A 20,192-nucleotide genomic window follows, 5' to 3' on the forward strand; every position below is an offset into this window, starting at 1 on the left:
TCTCTCTTTCTTTCTCCCCTCTCCCCCCCCTTTTCCTCTCACTCCCACCCTCCTTCTCCACCCTCCTTCTCTCATTTTCTCTACTCTCTCTCATGCTCTCTCTCTCTTGCTCTCTCTCTCCACCCCTCTGTATCTCTCACTGTAGTATTTTATCTACTGTTGTATCCTGGGTCTGGTGTCATGTTCTGTGTTCCTGAGGATCAACTACGAGCTGAAGATGGTTGTCATGCTAGTTGCCGTGGTGACCTACAACATCATCATCCTCCAGACACACGCACACCTTCTGGACGGATATAGTACTGCACTCTATAGCACACAGACTTTGGACAGGTACACACACACAAACACATGCACACACACTGAACAGGCTAGAGAGACAGCTTTCCTTTTATGAAAACCCTGTTATTAACACAATGCTCCTTTCATTCGGCCCTGATGTAATATATAGGGTAGAAGCCATAGACATACAGTCTTCAGGGAATGACTGTGCATGTGTGTGTAGGGTTGAGGCACACACACATGCACACACAAGCACACAGAAACCAACCAACCCACCAACCCACCCACCCACCCACCCACACACACACTGTTAACACTGTTTCTTCCCTTACTGTGATTTGTGCAATAATAGGCCAGGATTCAGAGCCACAGACAAAGTCATTAGGGAATGTCTGTCAAAGCGATATTCCTTTCAACTGTCAATCAATAGTTGTCGCTATGGAATAGAACTTGGTTGCCGGGGTAATTGTTGTTCGGATCATGACTGACAGGTTCTATGATATTGGGTTTTTGTCATCATAGAGTGGAATTATTTTGCTGATATGAATGAGAGAGAGAGAGAGAGAGAGAGAGAGAGAGAGAGAGAGAGAGAGAGAGAGAGAGAGAGAGAGAGAGAGAGAGAGAGAGAGAGAGAGAGAGAGAGAGAGAGAGAGAGAGAGAGAGAGAGAGAGAGAGAGAGAAGTTATTACATTGATTGTAAGTTGCACTTTATGGTGGTGAAAGACTTTAATTGTTTTGTTTTTATTCTGTTTTTATTCTGTTTTTCTCTCTCATCCCTCTCTCCTCAGGCCAGGCATTCTAAAGGATCTGAAGACGATGGGTTCTGTGTCTCTCTTCATCTTCTTCATCACTCTACTGGTGTTAGCACGACAGGTACAGTACCTGTTAAACCTGTTATAGCTATTTTTTAAACATTTGATTTCACCTTTATTTAACCAGGTGGGCCAGTTGAGAACACCTTTATTTAACCAGGTAGGCCAGTTGAGAACACCTTTATTTAACCAGGTAGGCCAGTTGAGAACACCTTTATTTAACCAGGTAGGCCAGTTGAGAACACCTTTATTTAACCAGGTAGGCCAGTTGAGAACACCTTTATTTAACCAGGTAGGCCAGTTGAGAACACCTTTATTTAACCAGGTAGGCCAGTTGAGAACACCTTTATTTAACCAGGTAGGCCAGTTGAGAAGACCTTTATTTAACCAGGTAGGCCAGTTGAGAACACCTTTATTTAACCAGGTAGGCCAGTTGAGAACACCTTTATTTAACCAGGTAGGCCAGTTGAGAACACCTTTATTTAACCAGGTAGGCCAGTTGAGAACACCTTTATTTAACCAGGTAGGCCAGTTGAGAACACCTTTATTTAACCAGGTAGGCCAGTTGAGAAGACCTTTATTTAACCAGGTAGGCCAGTTGAGAAGACCTTTATTTAACCAGGTAGGCCAGTTGAGAACACCTTTATTTAACCAGGTAGGCCAGTTGAGAACACCTTTATTTAACCAGGTAGGCCAGTTGAGAACACCTTTATTTAACCAGGTAGGCCAGTTGAGAACACCTTTATTTAACCAGGTAGGCCAGTTGAGAACACCTTTATTTAACCAGGTAGGCCAGTTGAGAACAAGTTCTCATTTACAACTGCGACCTGGCCAAGATAAAGCAAAGCAGTGCGACACAAACAACAACACAGAGTTACACATGGGATAAACAAACATACAGTCAATAACACAATAGAAAAGCCTATACACAGTGTGTGTAAATGAGGTAAGATAAGTGAGGTATGGCAATAAATAGGCCATAGTGAAATCATTACAATTTAGCAATTAAACACTGGAGTGATAGATGTGCAGAAGATGAATGTGCAAGTAGAGATACTGGGATGCAAAGGAGCAAACAAAAACAGTATGGGGATGAGGTAGTTGGATGGGCTATTTACAGATGGGCTATTTACAGATGGGCTATGTACAGGTGCAGTGATCAGTGAGCTGCTCTGACAGCTGGTGCTTAAAGTCTCCAGCTTCAGTGATTTTTGCAATTCGTTCCAGTCATTGGCAGCAGAGAACTGGAAGGAAAGGCGGCCAAAAGAAAAATTGGCTTTGGGGGTGACCAGTGAGATATACCTTCTGGAGAGCGCGCTACGAGTGGATGCTGCTATGGTGACCAGTGAGCTGAGATAAGGAGAGGCGTTACCAGCAAAGACTTAGAGATGATCTGGAGCCAGTGGGTTTGGCTAGGAATATAAAGGGCTTTGGTGACAAAACGGATGGCACTCTGATAGACTGTGTCCAATTTGCTGAGTACAGTGTTGGAGACTATTTTGTAAATGACATCGCCGAAGTCAAGCATCGGTAGGATAGTCAGTTTTACGAGGGTATGTTTGGCAGCATGAGTGAAGGATGCTTTGTTGCGAAATAGGAAGCTGATTCTAGATTTAGTTTTGGATTGGAGGTGCTTAATATGTGTCTGGAAGGAGAGTTTACAGTCTAACCAGACACCTAGGTATTTGTAGTTGTCCACAAATTCAGAACCGTCCAGAGTAGTGATGTTGGACAGGCGGGCAGGTGCGTGCAGCGATCGGTTGAAGAGCATGCATTTAGTTTTACTTGCATTTAAGAGCAGTTGGTGGCCACGGAAGGAGTGTTGTATGGCATTGAAGCTCGTCTGGAGGTTAGTTAACAGTGTCCAAAGAAGGGCCAGAAGTATACAGAATGGGGATGTCTGCGTAGAGGTGGATCAGAGAATCACCAGTAGCTATGGACCATGTACTAAATATGTGTTAACTATGTAGTATCTATGTGATAGCTATGTACTGACTATATAACTTCTGACTTCTCCCTGCTTCAATGGTAGCAGGTGAAAATAGAACTCAGTAATTCACACAGATGGAGGACAGAGAGAGACTGCAAGATGGAGGGTGTTGTATTGTCTCTTCACTGAGGCAGGGGCTTAGGCATGGGTGGGTCTGGGTAGGCATGGGTGGGCATGGGTGGGTCTGGGTAGGCATGGGTGAGTCTGGGTAGGCATGGGTGGGTGTGCGTGGGCATGGGTGGGTCTGGGTGGGTCTGGGTGGGCATGGGTGGGTCTGGGTAGGCATGGGTGAGTCTGGGTAGGCATGGGTGGGTCTGCGTGGCCATGGGTGGCTCTGGGTGGGTCTGGGTGGGCACAATCCCACCAACTGGGGAGCCAGGCCCAACCAATCTGATTCCACTCCAGCCACTTTAATAATGGGAATTGATGGGAAATGATGTAAAATATATTACTAGCCACTTTAAAAAATGCTACCTAATATAATGTTTACATACCCTACATTATTCATCTCATATGTATGTATATACTGTACTCTATACCATCTGCTGCATCTTGCCTATGCCGCTCTGTACCATCACTCATTCATATATCTTTATGTACATATTCTTTATCCCCTTACACTTGTGTCTATAAGGTAGTAGTTTTGGAATTGTTAGCTAGATTACTTGTTGGTTATTACTGCATTATCGGAACTAGAAGCACAAGCATTTCACTACACTCGCACTAACATCTGCTAACCATGTGTATGTGACAAATAAAATTGGATTTGATTTAATTTGATTTGATTGCTCTATGTGTCAGTGTTCCAAATGGGACATTATTTGTCTTTTTACGAATATCATACCCCCAAGATATGCTAACCTCTCACCATTACAATAACAGGGGAGGTTAGCATTCTTGGGGGATAATCAGTCATTTTCTCACTGATCATTGTTCATGCTTCATTCAGGATTGTCCGTAATCATCCATGTTGAAGTGTATAGAAACGTATTATACTCTTATTTATGGTAAAAGTGACTCCAATATGACACAGTACATTATTAACCATTAGTTTATACTGAGCACAAAATAATCTAAAACACAAACTAAACAAACAGTAAATTCATCCAACAAGTTTGTAGAGTCACAAGCTTGATGTAAGTCTACGGAGCTTGCCTACGGAGCTGTGAGGGGAACGGCACCTCAGTACCTCCAGGCTCTGATCATGCCCTACACCCAAACAAGGGCACTGCGTTCATCCACGTTCATCCACCTCTGGCCTGCTCGCCTCCCTACCACTGAGGAAGTACAGTTCCCGCTCAGCCCAGTCAAAACTGTTCGCTGCTCTGGCCCCCCAATGGTGGAACAAACTCCCTCACGACGCCAGGACAGCGGAGTCAATCACCACCTTCCGGAGACACCTGAAACCCCACCTCTTTAAGGAATACCTAGGATAGGATAAGTAATCCTTCTCACCCCCCCCTTTAAGATTTAGATGCACTATTGTAAAGTGACTGTTCTACTGGATGTCATAAGGTGAATGCACCAATTTGTAAGTCGCTCTGGATAAGAGCGTCTGCTAAATGACTTAAATGTAAATGTAAATGTAAATGTAAGTCATGGCGTAATTGGAACATGGGACCAAATTTTAAGCGTATGACTACAGTGGCTTGCAAAGGTTCTCACACCCCTTTGGTATTTTTCCTATTTTGTTGCTTTACAACTTGGAATTAAAATAAAGGCCTACCACTTTGAAGGTGCAAAATATTTTTTATTGTGAATCAAACAAGAAATAAGTAAAAAAAGAAAAAAAACTATTCACCCCCCCCCCCCCCCCCAAAGTCAACACTTTGTAGAGCCACCTTTTGCAGCAATTACAGCTGCAAGTCTCTTGGGGTATGTGTCTATAAGCTTGGCACATCTAGCCACTGGGATTTTTGCCCATTCTTCAAGGCAAAACTGCTCCAGTTCCTTCAAGTTGAGAGGTATTTGGTTTGCGCTAGACATAGTGTTTTCTTTGATGGCCAAAAAGCTCAATTTTAGTCTCATCTTACCAGAGTACCTTCTTCCATATGTTTGGGGAGTCTCCCACATGCCTTTTGGTGAACACCAAACGTGTTTGTTTATTTTTTTATTTTAGTAATGGCTTTTTTCTGCCCACTCTTCCGTGAAGCCCAACTCTCTGGAGTGTACGGCTTAAAGTGGTCCTATGGACAGATACTCCAATATCCGCTGTGGAGCTTTGCAGCTCCTTCAGGATTATCTTTGGTCTCTTTCTTGCCTCTCTGATTTAATGCCCTCCTTGCCTTGTCCGTGAGTTTTGGTGGGCGGCCATCTCTTGGCAGGTTTGTTATGGTGCCATATTCTTTCCATTTTTTAATAATGGATTTAAATGGTGCTCCGTGGGATGTTCAAAGTTTCTGATATTGTTTTATAACCCAACCCTGATCTGTACTTCTCCACAACTTTGTCCCTGACCTGTTTGGAGAGCTCCTTGGTCTTCATGGTGCCGCTTGCTTGGTGGTGTTTCAGACTCTGGGACCTTTCAGAACAGGTGTATATATATACTGAGATCATGCGACAGATCATGTGACACTTAGATTGCATACAGGTGGACTTTATTTAACTGACTTCGGAAGGTAATTGGTTGCACCAGATCTTATTTAGGGGCTTCATAACAAAGGGGTTTGAATACATATACACTCACCACTTTTCAGTTTTTTATTTGTTTGAATTTTTTTCATTTAATTTCACCAATTTTTACTATTTTGTGTATGTCCATTACATGAATTCCAAATAAAAATATATTTAAATGACAGGTCGCAATGCAACAAAATAGGAAAAACACCAAGGGGGATAAATACTTTTGCAAGACACTGTACTGTAGAAGTGAATTTGTGCCAGTACTTTTTGTCCCTTAAAATGGGGGACTATGTACAAAAAGAGTTGTAATTTCTAAACGGTTCACCCGATATGGAGTAAAATACCCTCAAATGACAACTGACAGTCTGTACTAACCTCATAGTCATTGTATCATTCCACATTTCTGGAGCACACAGCCAAAACAAACAAAGAAATGTCACTGTCCCAATACTTTTGGAGCTCACTGTATATTGATAATAATAACATTTTATTTAGCAGATGCTTTTCAGGATACTCAAGGACATGTTTAAATCAAATCTATTTAATTTAGGCCTGTGTAAGGCATTTTTATTATGCTTGTGATTGTTTACCGGAGGGGGGGGACGAAACATTCAGCGTATCAATTTCAGAAGAATGGGTGGGTTCTGGCACGTGTCACTTTGCAGTCATACCATGTGCAGTAAACAGTAGCTACCCCTGTGTAGTCTAGGGTACATTGTGTGGGCTACACACCGTTAGCTAGCTAGCTAAGACTCACTAGCCAACTTGGCTGGCAAAAACAAGTAAAATGGCCAAACAAATCTCACAGTAAAAATATTTCTAGAGACTGTGTATAGAGAGGATGTTCTCGCATTTGCCAAGTTATTTGATATCAGTGATTGATTGCTTTGATCTAATCGGGGGCCTTAAAGAGAGTTTCAGGACATTCAGAGACAACGATCAGCACTACAACACTGTTTTAATTCCACACTGTTAGAAACCACAGAACACGCCTCCCCACTTCAACTCGCACTCTGTCCCATCCTCCACTCCAGTGAAATAAAAAAAAGTTACTTCAACAACATTTTTTATTTATTTAACTAGGCAAGTCAGTTCAGAACAAATTCTTATTTAAAATAACGGCCTACCCCGGCCAAACCTGACGACGTTGGCCCAATTGTACGCCGCCCTATGGGACTCACAATCACGGCCAGATGTGATACAGCCTGGATTTGAACCAGGAACTGTAGTGACGCTTCATGCACTGAGATGCACTAGACCGCTGCGCCACTTGGGAGCTCCGATGTGCCTCGCAAGTAGTAGGCTACAACAACTGACCTCTGACCAGTGTTATCATATAGCTTAGCTACAACAACTGACCTCTGACCAGTGTTGTCATATTACCTAGATACAACAACTGACCTCTGACCAGTGTTATCATATAGCCCAGCTTGAGACTCAAGTTTTGAAATATAAGGGACTCTATGTTATTTATAATAAGAGGTAGACCTACATGGAGAAAATGGGCAAATGCATGAAACAATATTTATTTACAGTCAATATAAATAGCCTATGATTTTGGGGAATTAATTTCATTGGAAATAGATCATTGCCCTGTGCTTCTCTGCCCATGCATTATAGTTAGGCCCTATAGGCTCTTGGTCATTTAAAATACATTGTAGGCACACTTGATCTCCAGCGCCCAGCAGAGAATTGCACTCGGCTTGCATTTTGGCTCAGTGATCTCAACTTTTTTCACATTTTGTTGTCTTTTACAGCCGGAATTTAAAATGGATTAAAATGCAATTTTGTGTCATTGTCCTACACACAATACCCAATAATGCCAAAGTGTAATTATGTTTTTCGAAATTTGTACTAATTAATTAAGAATTAAAAGTTGAAATGTCTTGAGTCAATAAGTATTAAACTTTGTAATGGCAAGCATAAATACGTTCAGGAGTAAAAATGTGCTTAACAAGTCACATAATAAGTTGCATGGACAACACTCTGAGTGCAATAATAGTGTCTAACATGATTTCTGAATGACTACCTCATCTCTGTACCCCACACATACAAGTATTTGTCACTACAAAGACACTCACTTGTCAGAGAGGATGGAAACCGTTCAGGGATTTCACCAACGGCCAGTGGTGACTTTAAAACAGTTACAGAACTTAATGGCTGTGACAGGAGAAAACTGAGGATGGATCAACAACATTGTACTTACTCCACAATACTAAATTAATGCTAAAACTGCAAAAAAATGTAGCAAAAAAAAGGACATTTATGTCCTGAATGGAAAGAGTTGTGTTTGGGGCAAAACTCAACACATCACTGAGTAGTAGTTTCTTTAAGATAAACAGAATAGAGCTAAGTGCTATAGGAAACCCTGTTTCAGTCTGCTTTCCAACAGACACTGGGAGACAAAATCGCCTTTCAGCAGGACAATAACCTAAAACACAAGGCCAAATATACACTGGAGTTGATTACCAAGACGACATTGAATGTTCGTGAAGGGCCTAGTTACAGTTTTGACTTAAATCAGCTTCATAATCTATGGCAAGACTTGAAAATGTCTGTCTATCCATGATCAACAACCAACTTGATAGAGCTTGAAGATCTTTTTAAAGAGGCATTTTCAAATATTGTACAATCCTGGTGTGCAAAGCTCTTTGAGACTCACCCAGAAAGACTCAGCTGTAAACGCTGCCAAAAGTAATTCTAACATAAATTGCAAACATTTCTAAAAACATATTTTCACTTTGTCATTATGAGGTATTGTGTGTAAATGGGTGAGGAAAAAACGCAATTTAATCCATTTTGAATTTAGGCTGTAACACAACAAAATGTGGAAAAAGTCAAGGGGTATGAATACTTTCTGAAGGCACTGTAGGCTATGGCTGCCTATTGTGATTATTACTGTTATATTAGGACATTATGTTCTAGTCTCAGTCTATTAATTATAGACCTATGGTTTATTATGTGTAGGTCTATGTGAGTCGCATTTTAAGAGCAAGACTCATGGATTAACGTAGGCCTACAAGACCTTTTATCTGTAATGTGAAATCACTTCTTAGATGGTTTGTTGTGTGCGATCGATTAAAGTACACAGCAAATTGCCCAGTGTTACCTTGTATTGATTTTTCAGTGTAACATTTCTAGTGTTGATTCAGGAGTTAAATTAACACTCAGGTGTAAAAGAACCCTAGTGTTAGTGTTAATAACCAGTGTTGAGTGGAGAGTAAAATGTTCCCATCACAACTTCGCCCATCATGATCTAATTTCACAGCGTGCTCTACTGCAGCTAGAATTTTGTTTTGAATTAGTATCTGTGTTTTTACATGTACATTGATTGATTTATTAACCTTATGCTACACAAAGACAAATAACATAGAGTTTTCTCAACTCAATCAGTTAGTTCTATTTATTGCACCCGTCACTGAAGTGGCTGTTACAGTTGAAATGGGTTAGGTCGTCTCCTTTCTTAATATTGACAGTTATTTCAGAAGCAGGTTGCAGATGAATAAAGATTCCACCTGTTGGATGTGCTAACCCTGTCTGTATTTCAATAGGAATAACATATCACTTTACAAGCCAACATAATGTAACTTTAAGGCCTGATGTCAGTGATGATTTAACATTGGAGAATTTGCTGTCTAGGGTATAGGATAGGCTATGCTTTTATGATAATGAAATTAGGATTTGAGTGCCTAAATTTGGCCCTGCCATCATCATATGTTTGCCAAAGCCACTGCTCTGGAGTACCATCCATCAGAGCTTTTCAGAGACAGTTTTGTATACCCAGATATACCATTCCCAGTGGACAAGAGCCAGCCCATACAGTTCCCCCTGTTGTCAAACTGTGTTATAGTCACCAGTAGGGTAGGGGCTGTGTTTTGGGGATGAAGTACATGTTTCATTTAATTGCAGTATTTGGTTAGCTGTATTTTAAACGATTTTACAATTGTAAACCTTTGTTTATTTCAAATATTTTCTGGGGGTGTTAAATAGTCTCTCCCTTGCAGCATCTGGCTCTAAGCCTGAGGTAATGATGAATGAAACAGATTAATGATTCATTAATTAAGCATCATCAGTAGTTGCCTTCTAAACAGCCTCTCATAATACCACTGTTCCTGCCTGACCTAGTTACTAGGCTTTCTCAACTCTTCGTGTGTGTAGTACACACAGACACATACACACACACACACACACACACACGTATATAAACGCCGGCCCACAGGTAGCCATAAGCTCTAATACAGGGCACAGACACAAACATACACACATACACCCACACACACACACCGGGGTGTTTTGACCACCATCTCACAAATAACCAATGAGAAACCAGCCCCTATACTTTATGCTAATCAGGCATGGTGCTCAGCGTTTCCTGGAGTGAAGCTGCTATCCTCTGCTTCGTTGTCTTCGAGCGCTCATTTTCCACCAATACAAATCAGGCTCAAGGGCCAGTTGGTGAGATAGTTCTCTGTCCCAAACGGCACTCTAATCCCTATAAAAGTGCAGTAGTTTTGACCAGGGCCCTTGTCAAAAGTAGTGTGCTATATAGAGAAAAGGGTCCCATTTGGGACAGAGTCTCTTATTCTGCCATCAGATTATATCAATTTTGGATGGAAGGGGGATGATTAGTTGACAGTAGGAGTATTGTAGGTCTATGGGGGAGGAAAATGCCCCTAATTTTTTCCATGTCGTTAAAGTTAGGAGAATGTGTGAGAGACAGTTATAGATTACAGGTGTAGCTTGAAGTAATGACTCTCCAAGTGGACAATAAACGTTTTAAAAAACACTTTGAGAATAATGTGTTTGACCTAGCAGCACATTGACCCATGTGTTCCGTTTTCAATTCTTTCATTGTTTCAGAAGTCTAGTCAGCACTGAGTCAAGTCCAGTCTCGTTTTAATTAACTTGATCTGCTCAGCAAATGAAAACGTAGTCATTTCAGAGAGTAAAGTAAAATGATTTATAAATACTTTATGACCACCGTATCTTTACCGTCTCTGTGTCCTCCTGTTAACAGAATGAATATTACTGTAGGTTGGACTTCCTGTGGAGGGACAAGTTCAAGAGAGAGTGTGAGGAGATCGAGACCATGGAGAACCTCAACAGGGTTCTACTAGAGAACGTTCTACCGGCCCATGTTGCAGAACACTTCCTGGGACGTAACTGGAAGAACGAGGTGAGGCAGCAAACATTCACAGGACATCAGAACCTTGAGAATTCAGAATCATAGATCGAAGCACATTCCCATTCTAAAATTCTTCAAAGAAGACACAAAGTAAATGCATTCTAGAACTAATTTTAGAACCACACATTCTAACCCTATATGGAACCAGTAGCATAGATCCATTCCACTGACCTGTTTCTGTGTGCTTGTTTCTCCAGGATCTGTACCACCAGTCATATGAGTCGGTGTGTGTGATGTTCGCTTCCATCCCAGACTTTAAGGAGTTCTACACAGAGTCAGATGTCAACAAGGAGGGCCTGGAATGTCTCAGACTCCTCAACGAGATCATCGCTGACTTTGACGAGGTGAGTTACTCTGTCCTTATTGGCTACTAATCACATCTGTGTGTTGGGCTGTTGTAGAATGTGTCACAGTAATATTACATCCGTTACTACTGATCATAACCAGATGTTAGACAATACTGAACATCTTCACTGACAACAGGAACAAATCTGTGACCGAACTGTCTGTAACATCCTCGTTACAGTATTCTTGCTAATTGTCTACCCTCTCCCTCTCTCTGTATGTGTGACAGCTGCTGTCCAAGGCTAAATTCCATCCTCTCTCTATCTCTGTGTGACAGCTGCTGTCCAAGGCTAAATTCCATCCTCTCTCTATCTCTGTGTGACAGCTTCTGTCCAAGGCTAAATTCCATCCCCTCTCTATCTCTGTGTGACAGCTGCTGTCCAAGGCTAAATTCTACCCTCTCTCTCTCTCTCTCTCTCTCTCTCTCTCTCTCTCTCTCTCTCTCTCTCTCTCTCTCTCTCTCTCTCTCTCTCTCTCTCTCTCTCTTTCTCTCTCTCTCTCTCTCTCTCTCTCTCTCTCTCTTTGTGTGTCACAGCTGCTGTCCAAGCCTAAGTTCAGCGGGGTGGAGAAGATAAAGACTATTGGCAGCACTTATATGGCTGCTACTGGTCTCAACGCAACACCTGGACCTGAATACACACAGGTACATCTTATATACACACACACACACACACACACACACACACACACACACACACACACACACACACACACACACACACACACACACACACACACACACACACACACACACACACACACACACACACACACACACACACACACACACACACACACACACACACACACACACACACACTGCAGAGAACACCAGAAGAAAAATATGTAATGAATTAATTCACAAACACACACATATATCCAGTGGGAACTGGATGACATATACTGTATTTTAAACCCACAGAAATGATCAAACTCACCTCCAATTACAGGTTTAAAGCTGTGTGATGGTGCTAAACAACTGAATGATTCTCCCTCTCTCTCCATTCCTCTACCCCCCTCCTCTCTCTTGTCCTTTTCTGTCTTCCTCTTCTCTCTTTCCTTTCTCTGTTCCTTTCCATTTTTTCTTTCTCCCTCACTCAATCTTCTACTCTCTCTCTCTCTCTCTCTCTCTCTCTCTCTCTCTCTCTCTCTCTCTCTCTCTCTCTCTCTCTCTCTCTCTCTCTCTCTCTCTCTCTCTCGCTCTCTCTCTCAGGAACATGACCGTCAGTACATGCACATCGGCACAATGATGGAGTTTGCCTTCGCTCTGGTTGGGAAACTAGACGTTATCAACAAACACTCTTTCAATGACTTCAGGCTACGAGTCGGTAAGAGAGAGAGTGAGAGAGAGAGAGAGAGAGAGAGAGAGAGAGAGAGAGAGAGAGAGAGAGAGAGAGAGAGAGAGAGAGAGAGAGAGAGAGAGAGAGAGAGAGAGAGAGAGAGAGAGGTATAGTGTAATTGGTACAGTCCGACTCTGTCTTACATGTGACCTCTAACCCTTCTTCCTGGTTGTGTCAGGGATAAACCATGGTCCGGTGATTGCGGGGGTGATCGGAGCTCAAAAGCCTCAGTATGATATCTGGGGTAACAGTGTTAATGTAGCCAGCAGGATGGAGAGTACTGGGGTACTGGGAAAAATACAGGTACTCAATTAATACAGTTATACGAATAGTAATGCTACAGCAGTTTCCCAAACTCTATCTTGTTTATTTTTCTCCCTAGCACTACACACCTGACTCTAATAATCAACTCATCATTAAGCTTTGATTATTTGAATCAGCAGTGTAGTTTTAGGACAAAACCCAAAATGTGCACCCTTGGGGAAACACTGCTACAGTAATAATAGCTCCATTGAGTTTTATGTTATACCACTAGGGGTCACTGCAGAAATAGATCAAGGTTAATGAGAATAGTATACAGGTACAGAGCAGATGTTATGCAAATGTAGATATATAATAATGCAGAACTATACAATATACTCGAAGCCACTATGAACTTATCTCTTTGACTATTCTCCTTTCCTGATTAAGTCTCCAGTTATTAATATGAATTTACCACAGAGATCCATTAAATGAATTTGAGGTAGATATGTACGTCTATAGAATATCCTGCCTACATGTGATGTTTTGGACATCATGCTTTGTGGTCCTTTTCAGTCACTTGATATAACACACTATGGGGAGCCAACGACCAATCATAATCACCTGAAGAAATTACGCCCAACGGGCTAATGAATGTCGAAACCACCCTCAGAAGCCCCGCCTTCCTGGCTATAATACCAGGGCGTGCATTCATTTCCTCTATTCTTCGCTCTTCATCTCGCCTGAAGGAAGAACGTGTCACGCAATTTACAAACTTTTCAAGCACACAGGGCTACGAGATTCGGCTCCGACTTAGATGTCTGTTGGTGGGGAGAGAGTACTTGTCCCTCTAGATATTATGAGTTTTTGGTCTTGGCATTGTTTTTTGTGTTTGTTAGAAACCCACTACTTTCCACTCCACTTGTGTAGACTGTGCTTCCTTGCTTGATTAAGATGGCCAGTGGTAAGAGTAAGTAAAAAATGGCTAACCAGCCGAGTTTGAACCTCCGACCGTGCTGAAGAGCACGTGGTGTCACAATCAAAATGAAAGATACTCATGAGTGCTGTAATGTTTGCCTGGGGTGGAAACACGCTAATGTGACCATTATCCCCGGCTGGGTTCAACTTCCATTTTGCGTCGGGTTGACTTTGTGAGAAAGATCGGGGCTGCTGGCGAAGGGTTTTCCGGTGAAGCGACCTCTGGGACGGGGTCATCTGAGGCTGGGAGAGAGCAGCAGCAGCGGTGGGTTGACAGGCGTGTCATCACAGCCCATGTAAGGGATCATTCTGGTTTCTGTGGCAGTGGCAGTGTTCAGGGGATGATGTACCCCTGGTTGGCTCTGCAGGGTTTTCAGAGTGTGAAGCGGATGACATCAGTTCGGGGCAGCCTAAGCCCCAGCTTTGGATTCGGCAGGGGAGAGGGAACCATTGGTGGTTAATGCGCCTTTGATGGAGCTGTGTCGTAGGGTGGCAGATCACCTGGGTGTCTTCTCCCTCACAAAGCAGCTCCTCCAGGTTTGGGGGAAGGGAAGCGTTGGTGGTAGGGTGGCAGATCACCTGGGTGTCTTCTCCCCCACAGAGCAGCTCCTCCAGGTTTGGGGGAAGGGAAGCGTTGGTGGTAGGGTGGCAAATCACCTGGGTGTCTTCTCCCCCACAGAGCAGCTCCTCCAGGTTTGGGGGAAGGGAAGCGTTGGTGGTAGGGTGGCAGATCACCTGGGTGTCTTCTCCCCCACAGAGCAGCTCCTCCAGGTTTGGGGGAAGGGAAGCGTTGGTGGTAGGGTGGCAGATCACCTGGGTGTCTTCTCCCCCGCAGAGCAGCTCCTCCAGGTTTGGGGGAAGGGAAGCGTTGGTGGTAGGGTGGCAGATCACCTGGGTGTCTTCTCCCCCGCAGAGCAGCTCCTCCAGGTTTGGGGGAAGGGAAGCGTTGGTGGTAGGGTGGCAGATCACCTGGGTGTCTTCTCCCCCGCAGAGCTGCTCCTCCAGGTTTGGGGGAAGGGAAGCGTTGGTGGTAGGGTGGCAGATCACCTGGGTGTCTTCTCCCCCGCAGAGCAGCTCCTCCAGGTTTGGGGGAAGGGAAGCGTTGGTGGTAGGGTGGCAGATCACCTGGGTGTCTTCTCCCCCGCAGAGCAGCTCCTCCAGGTTTGGGGGAAGGGAAGCGTTGGTGGTAGGGTGGCAGATCACCTGGGTGTCTTCTCCCCCACAGAGCAGCTCCTCCAGGTTTGGGGGAAGGGAAGCGTTGCTTACTCCTGTTTAAAGATTTTGCAGATGAGATAAAGGTGATCTAGGATTCCACTCATTCAGCCAGGCTGGTGCTACCAGGTTATAGTGATTTATTGAATGTAGAGAAGGGTTTCCTAACTGGCAACCCACGGGTTGTCTTATTGGGCACCCTAAGGTTTTTGAATAAAGTACACATACACAATATACATATACATACATACAGTACATACATATATACAGTTGAAGTTAGAAGTTTACATACACCTTAGCCAAATACATTTAAACTCAGTTTTTCACAATTCCTGACATTTAAAGTAAAAAATCCCTGTTTTAGGTCAGTTAGTATCACCACTTTATTTTAAGAATGTGAAATGTCAGAATAATAGTAGAGAGAATGATTTATTTCAGCTTTTTTTTCTTTCTTCACATTCCCAGTGGGTTAGAAGTCTACATACACTCAATTAGTATTTGGTAGCATTGCCCTTACATTGTTTAACGTGGATCAAACGTTTCGGGTAGCCTTACACAAGCTTCCCACAATAAGTTGGGTGAATTTTGTCCCATTCCTCCTGACAGAGCTGGTGTAACTGAGTCAGGTTCCTGCTCACACATTTTCTATAGGATTGAGGTCAGGGCTTTGTGATGGCCACTCCAATACCTTGACTTTGTTGTCCTTAAGCCATTTTGCAACAACTTTGGAAGTATGCTTGGGGTCATTGTCCATTTGGAAGACCCATTTGCGACCAAGCTTTAACTTCCTGACTGATGTCATGAGATGTTGCTTCAATATATCCACATAATTTTCCTGCCTCATGATGCCATCTATTTTTTGAAGTGCACCAGTCCCTCCTGCAGCAAAGCACCCCCAAAACATGATGCGGCCACCCCTGTGCTTCACGGTTGGGATGGTGTTCTTCGGCTTGCAATCCTCCCCCTTTATCCTCCAAACATAACGATGGTCATTATAGGCAAACAGTTCTATTTTTGTTTCATCAGACCAGTGGACATTTCTCCAAAAAGTACATTCTTTGTCCCCATGTGCAGTTGCCAACCGTAGTCTTGCTTTTTTATGCCAGTTTTGGAGCAGTGGCTTCTTCCTTGCTGAGAGGCCTTTCAGGTTATGTCGATGTAGGACTTGTTTTACTGTGGATATAGATACTTTTGTACCTGTTTCCTCCAGCATCTTCACAAGGTCCTTTGCTGTTGTTCTGGGATTGATTTGCACTTTCCGCACCAAAGTACGTTTATCTCTAGGAGATAGAGAGGTGTGACGGCTGCGTGGTCCTATGGTGTTTATACTTGCGTACTATTGTTTGTTCAGATGAACTTGGTACCTCCAGGTGTTTGGAAATGTCTCCCAAGGATGAACCAGACTTGGGGTGGTCTAAAACCAAATTCTGAGGTCTTGGCTGATTTCATTTGACTTTCCCAAGCAAAGACGCACTGAGTTTGAAGGTAGGCCTTGAAATACATCCACAGGTACACCTCCAATTGACACAAATTATGTCAATTAGCCTATCAGAAGCTTCTAAAGCCATGACATCATTTTCTGGAATTTTCCAAGCTGTTTAAAGGCACAGTCAACTTAGTTCATGTAAACTTCTGACCCACTGGAATTGTGATACAGTGAATTATAAGTGAAACAATCTGTCTGTAAACAATTGTTGGAAAAATTACTTGTGTCATGCACAAAGTAGATGTCCTAACCGACTTGCCAAGACTATAGTTTGTTAACAAGAAATTTGTGGAGTGGTTGAAAAACGAGTTTTAATAACTCCAATCTAATTGTATGTAAACTTCCGACTTCAATTGTATATTTATTTTAAATTGCTGGACATAAAAGACTGTAAAAGCACCAGGAAACCTGTTCCAAGTGATTTTCATTTTGTAAATCTGTTCCAAAGTGTTCCTACGCATAATAGAGAGACACGTGATGGTAAAACAATGTTAATATTATTTGAAAATGTTATGTCTTAGTCAAATATGATATATGTTTGGGCATCTTGTGGTCAATAGGCAGTGTACAAATTTGTCGTTATTATGTTCTGGCGCCCCGACTATCAGCTCAAGAAGATCGTCCCGCAGCTGAATCTAGTTGATAATCCCTGAAGTAGAGGGTGGATCGGTTGTTAAATGTGGTAACAATGCTGCAGCGGTATCATCATGTCGGTATGCTGTATGAGCTGAATAAGACCGTGGAGGCGTAGAGGGATTCAGAGCTTCTCTACCAAATCCGTGCTATGGCTGTTTTTGTGCTGCGTCTGTCCCACGGTACTATCCTGGCTGTCGGGGAAAGTTACTGGTTGCCGAAGTCCCCAAACCCGGTGTGTATGGATTGTATGAGAAATGTGGTACCATGAAAGCCCATTGTTTCAACCCAAGGTTCCTTGGTGTTCAGGGATATTGAGAGAGCGGTATTGTCCAGATGTGGGCATAATAAACACAGTTCCTTCCGCACGTTCAGACACACGGTTGTCAAGAGTGGTGGATTTGAAAACAAGCATGACAACAACAACAAAAATGATCCCAGTCCTCATGGTGGTGCTTGGTCCCTTCAGGACATAATGTAGAGAGACTGGCAGAGTGCTCCGTCCAGTGGACGATTCTGGCATTACTGCTCTGTCTGGCACGGTTTCAGCTGGGTCACTCGGTTCCTTTTCGCAAGTGCCTGAGCGGTACTGAATTGACGAAATGAATGCGAGCCCCGTTATTATAGCTAGGAAGGCGGAGCTTCTGTGATTTCAGTTTTCCTCTGGTGAATAGGACTGGTCGTTGACTCCCCATAATTTGTTATACCTCGTTCCCTCCTTCAGGGAATAGTAGTTATATTCATAACTGTATGATTTCCCTGCTTCCAGGTAACTGAGGAGACAAGTCGTATCCTAGCGACGCTGGGCTACATGTGTTCTTGTCGAGGCATCATCAACGTGAAGGGGAAGGGAGAGCTCAAAACCTTCTTCGTACACACGGAGATGACCAGATCGCTGTCTCAAGGGACTGTGATGCCTTGAACATCATACACTGAACATTACACATACACACACATGAACACACACACATGCAAACACACTTAAACTATACAAACAAATGTATCTACATACACACTGATAGACTTGCACGCACATACACACACATACGTGCATGCACAAATAAAGCACATACAGACATACGAGGACATACACACACACGTAACACACGCACACAGTACTGCCTGCTGTAGTAGAAAGTATCAAACAACAGACTTTGTTTACAACAGTAACTCCAGACCACTTAATCTAAACCAGACAGAATGGCAGACAGACAACATTTAGAACAACAAACAGAACAACAGACAGACGGCTGTACATACAGTATTACCTGCATCGTCCCTCCTTAGCTGGACACAGTAGTAACTGAACTTCACAGGGTAACGTTGTCCCTAGATACTGATCTTAGGTCAGTTTTGCATTCCCCTCTCCCCTAATGGTTAAGGTTAGGATGTGTTTAGGGTAAGCTGATCTTAGATCTGTGCGCAAGGGAAATTTCAACCTGGAGTGGATTTCATTGACTACCTGAGCGGTCGAGTGGAGCAGTGCAGACACAGATAGTCGAAGCCATCTTGGCACCGATAGTCCTTTCACTATTACAGTACTTTTAGTCAGAATTCTATTTAAAATGTGGTGCCAACATGAAGGGTTGTTTTCCAAGCTGTCTATGGCTAGCCTCTCTCTATGGCTCTGGAGCAGAAAGCGACGTGGACCTCAAGAGCAGTTGAGGAATCAAGAGCTACTGGACTTTTGTAAGAAAACGAGAAAACAATATCAACAACAGGAGAATGTTTCCATGTTTTGACGCCATAATTTTCTTACTCATTAAAGCATTTGTATATAAGTGAACCAATGTGCCTCATGTCATTGAAAGTCAACTATTTATGATTTCACTGAAAAAGTCCACTAAGTAGTTCGATAAAGAGGTAGTTTGATCAAGTATTGTACTCTATTATGTACAGTTGTAGTCGGAAGTTTACATACATTTTAGCCAAATACATTTAAACTCAGTTTTTCACAATTCCTGACATTTAATCCTAAAAATTCCCTGTCATTGGTCAGTTAGGATCACCACTTTGTTTTAAGAATGTGAAATGTCAGAATAATAGTACAGAGTATTATTTATTTCAGCTTTTATTTCTTTCATCACATTCCCAGTGGGTCAGAAGTTTACATACACTCAATTAGTATTTGGTAGCATTGCCTGTGCGTCCGCACAGTTTGGGCTACACACTAATATGACCCCTCTGTGGAAAGTGCGTCTCTCAACAACACATACAGTACCAGTCAAAAGTTTGGACACACCTACTCATTCAAGGGTTTTTCTTTATTTTTTTACTATTTTCTACATTGTAGAATAATAGTGACAACATCAAAACACTGAAATAACACATATGGAATCATATGGTAACTAAAAAAGTGTTTAACAAATAAAAATATATTTTAGATTTTAGACTATTCAAAGTCTAAACAGAAGATATCCCTATTTGGTAAAAGACCAAGTCCATATTATGGCATGAACAGCTCAAATAAGCAAAGAGAAACAACAGTCCATCATTACTTAGACATGAAGGTCCGTCAATCTAGAAAAGTTCTAGAACTTTGAAAGTTTCTTCAAGTGCAGTCGTGTCCAAACTTGACTGGTACTGTACATGTTGTTTTGCTCTAGGATGCCCACAAGCCTCACAAGACTCATCAGATGGTCCCTCGGTACCAGTTGAAAAAATGAATGGAAGTATACTGTATATGGAGGTAGTCCCCTTTTTTTAGCACTAAACTATCTGTTGTTTCATGTAGTGAATCTATTATTCATTGTGTTTGTATAGGCTAATAGCAGTAAGACCAAATAACATTTTTCATCACATAATTATTTTCTTTTTTTGATATTTCAAGGGGTCTTAAAATTCTAACTCAAATAGATACGTGATCCTTTGTATGACCTTCTTAAAACAATTATGTATAGCTTAGTAGGAATCCCTGTTCCCAGTGTCAACAAAACTCTCTATATCCTCTATATTGTTAAGTGTGTTCAGATGTGTTGGCCACGCCCACTAATTGGCCACGTTTGATCTTAATGAGTGCTTGTTCCCTTTGAAATGTGTAGCCTTACAATTTCCTTTTACTGGAACTAAG

At 42.5% G+C, this 20,192-nt stretch overlaps 1 protein-coding gene across 1 annotated transcript in view; it reads left to right on the forward strand.

The window, feature by feature from the left end:
- The window catches only part of LOC124012243 (adenylate cyclase type 2-like), a 62,950-nt gene extending 43,951 nt beyond the window's left edge, over positions 1 to 18,999 (forward strand). Inside the window, exons 4-11 of the mRNA XM_046325717.1 lie at positions 146 to 330; positions 1,068 to 1,152; positions 10,721 to 10,879; positions 11,086 to 11,232; positions 11,769 to 11,876; positions 12,447 to 12,561; positions 12,752 to 12,876; positions 17,892 to 18,999. Coding sequence (XP_046181673.1) covers positions 146 to 330; positions 1,068 to 1,152; positions 10,721 to 10,879; positions 11,086 to 11,232; positions 11,769 to 11,876; positions 12,447 to 12,561; positions 12,752 to 12,876; positions 17,892 to 18,044 — 1,077 coding nt within the window. The 3' untranslated portion in view covers positions 18,045 to 18,999. The remainder of the gene's footprint in view (positions 1 to 145; positions 331 to 1,067; positions 1,153 to 10,720; positions 10,880 to 11,085; positions 11,233 to 11,768; positions 11,877 to 12,446; positions 12,562 to 12,751; positions 12,877 to 17,891) is intronic.
- Positions 19,000 to 20,192: the final 1,193 nt, after the last annotated feature.

Source organism: Oncorhynchus gorbuscha, linkage group LG24, assembly GCF_021184085.1.
Source record: "Oncorhynchus gorbuscha isolate QuinsamMale2020 ecotype Even-year linkage group LG24, OgorEven_v1.0, whole genome shotgun sequence".
Taxonomy (NCBI): Eukaryota; Metazoa; Chordata; class Actinopteri; order Salmoniformes; family Salmonidae; genus Oncorhynchus; species Oncorhynchus gorbuscha.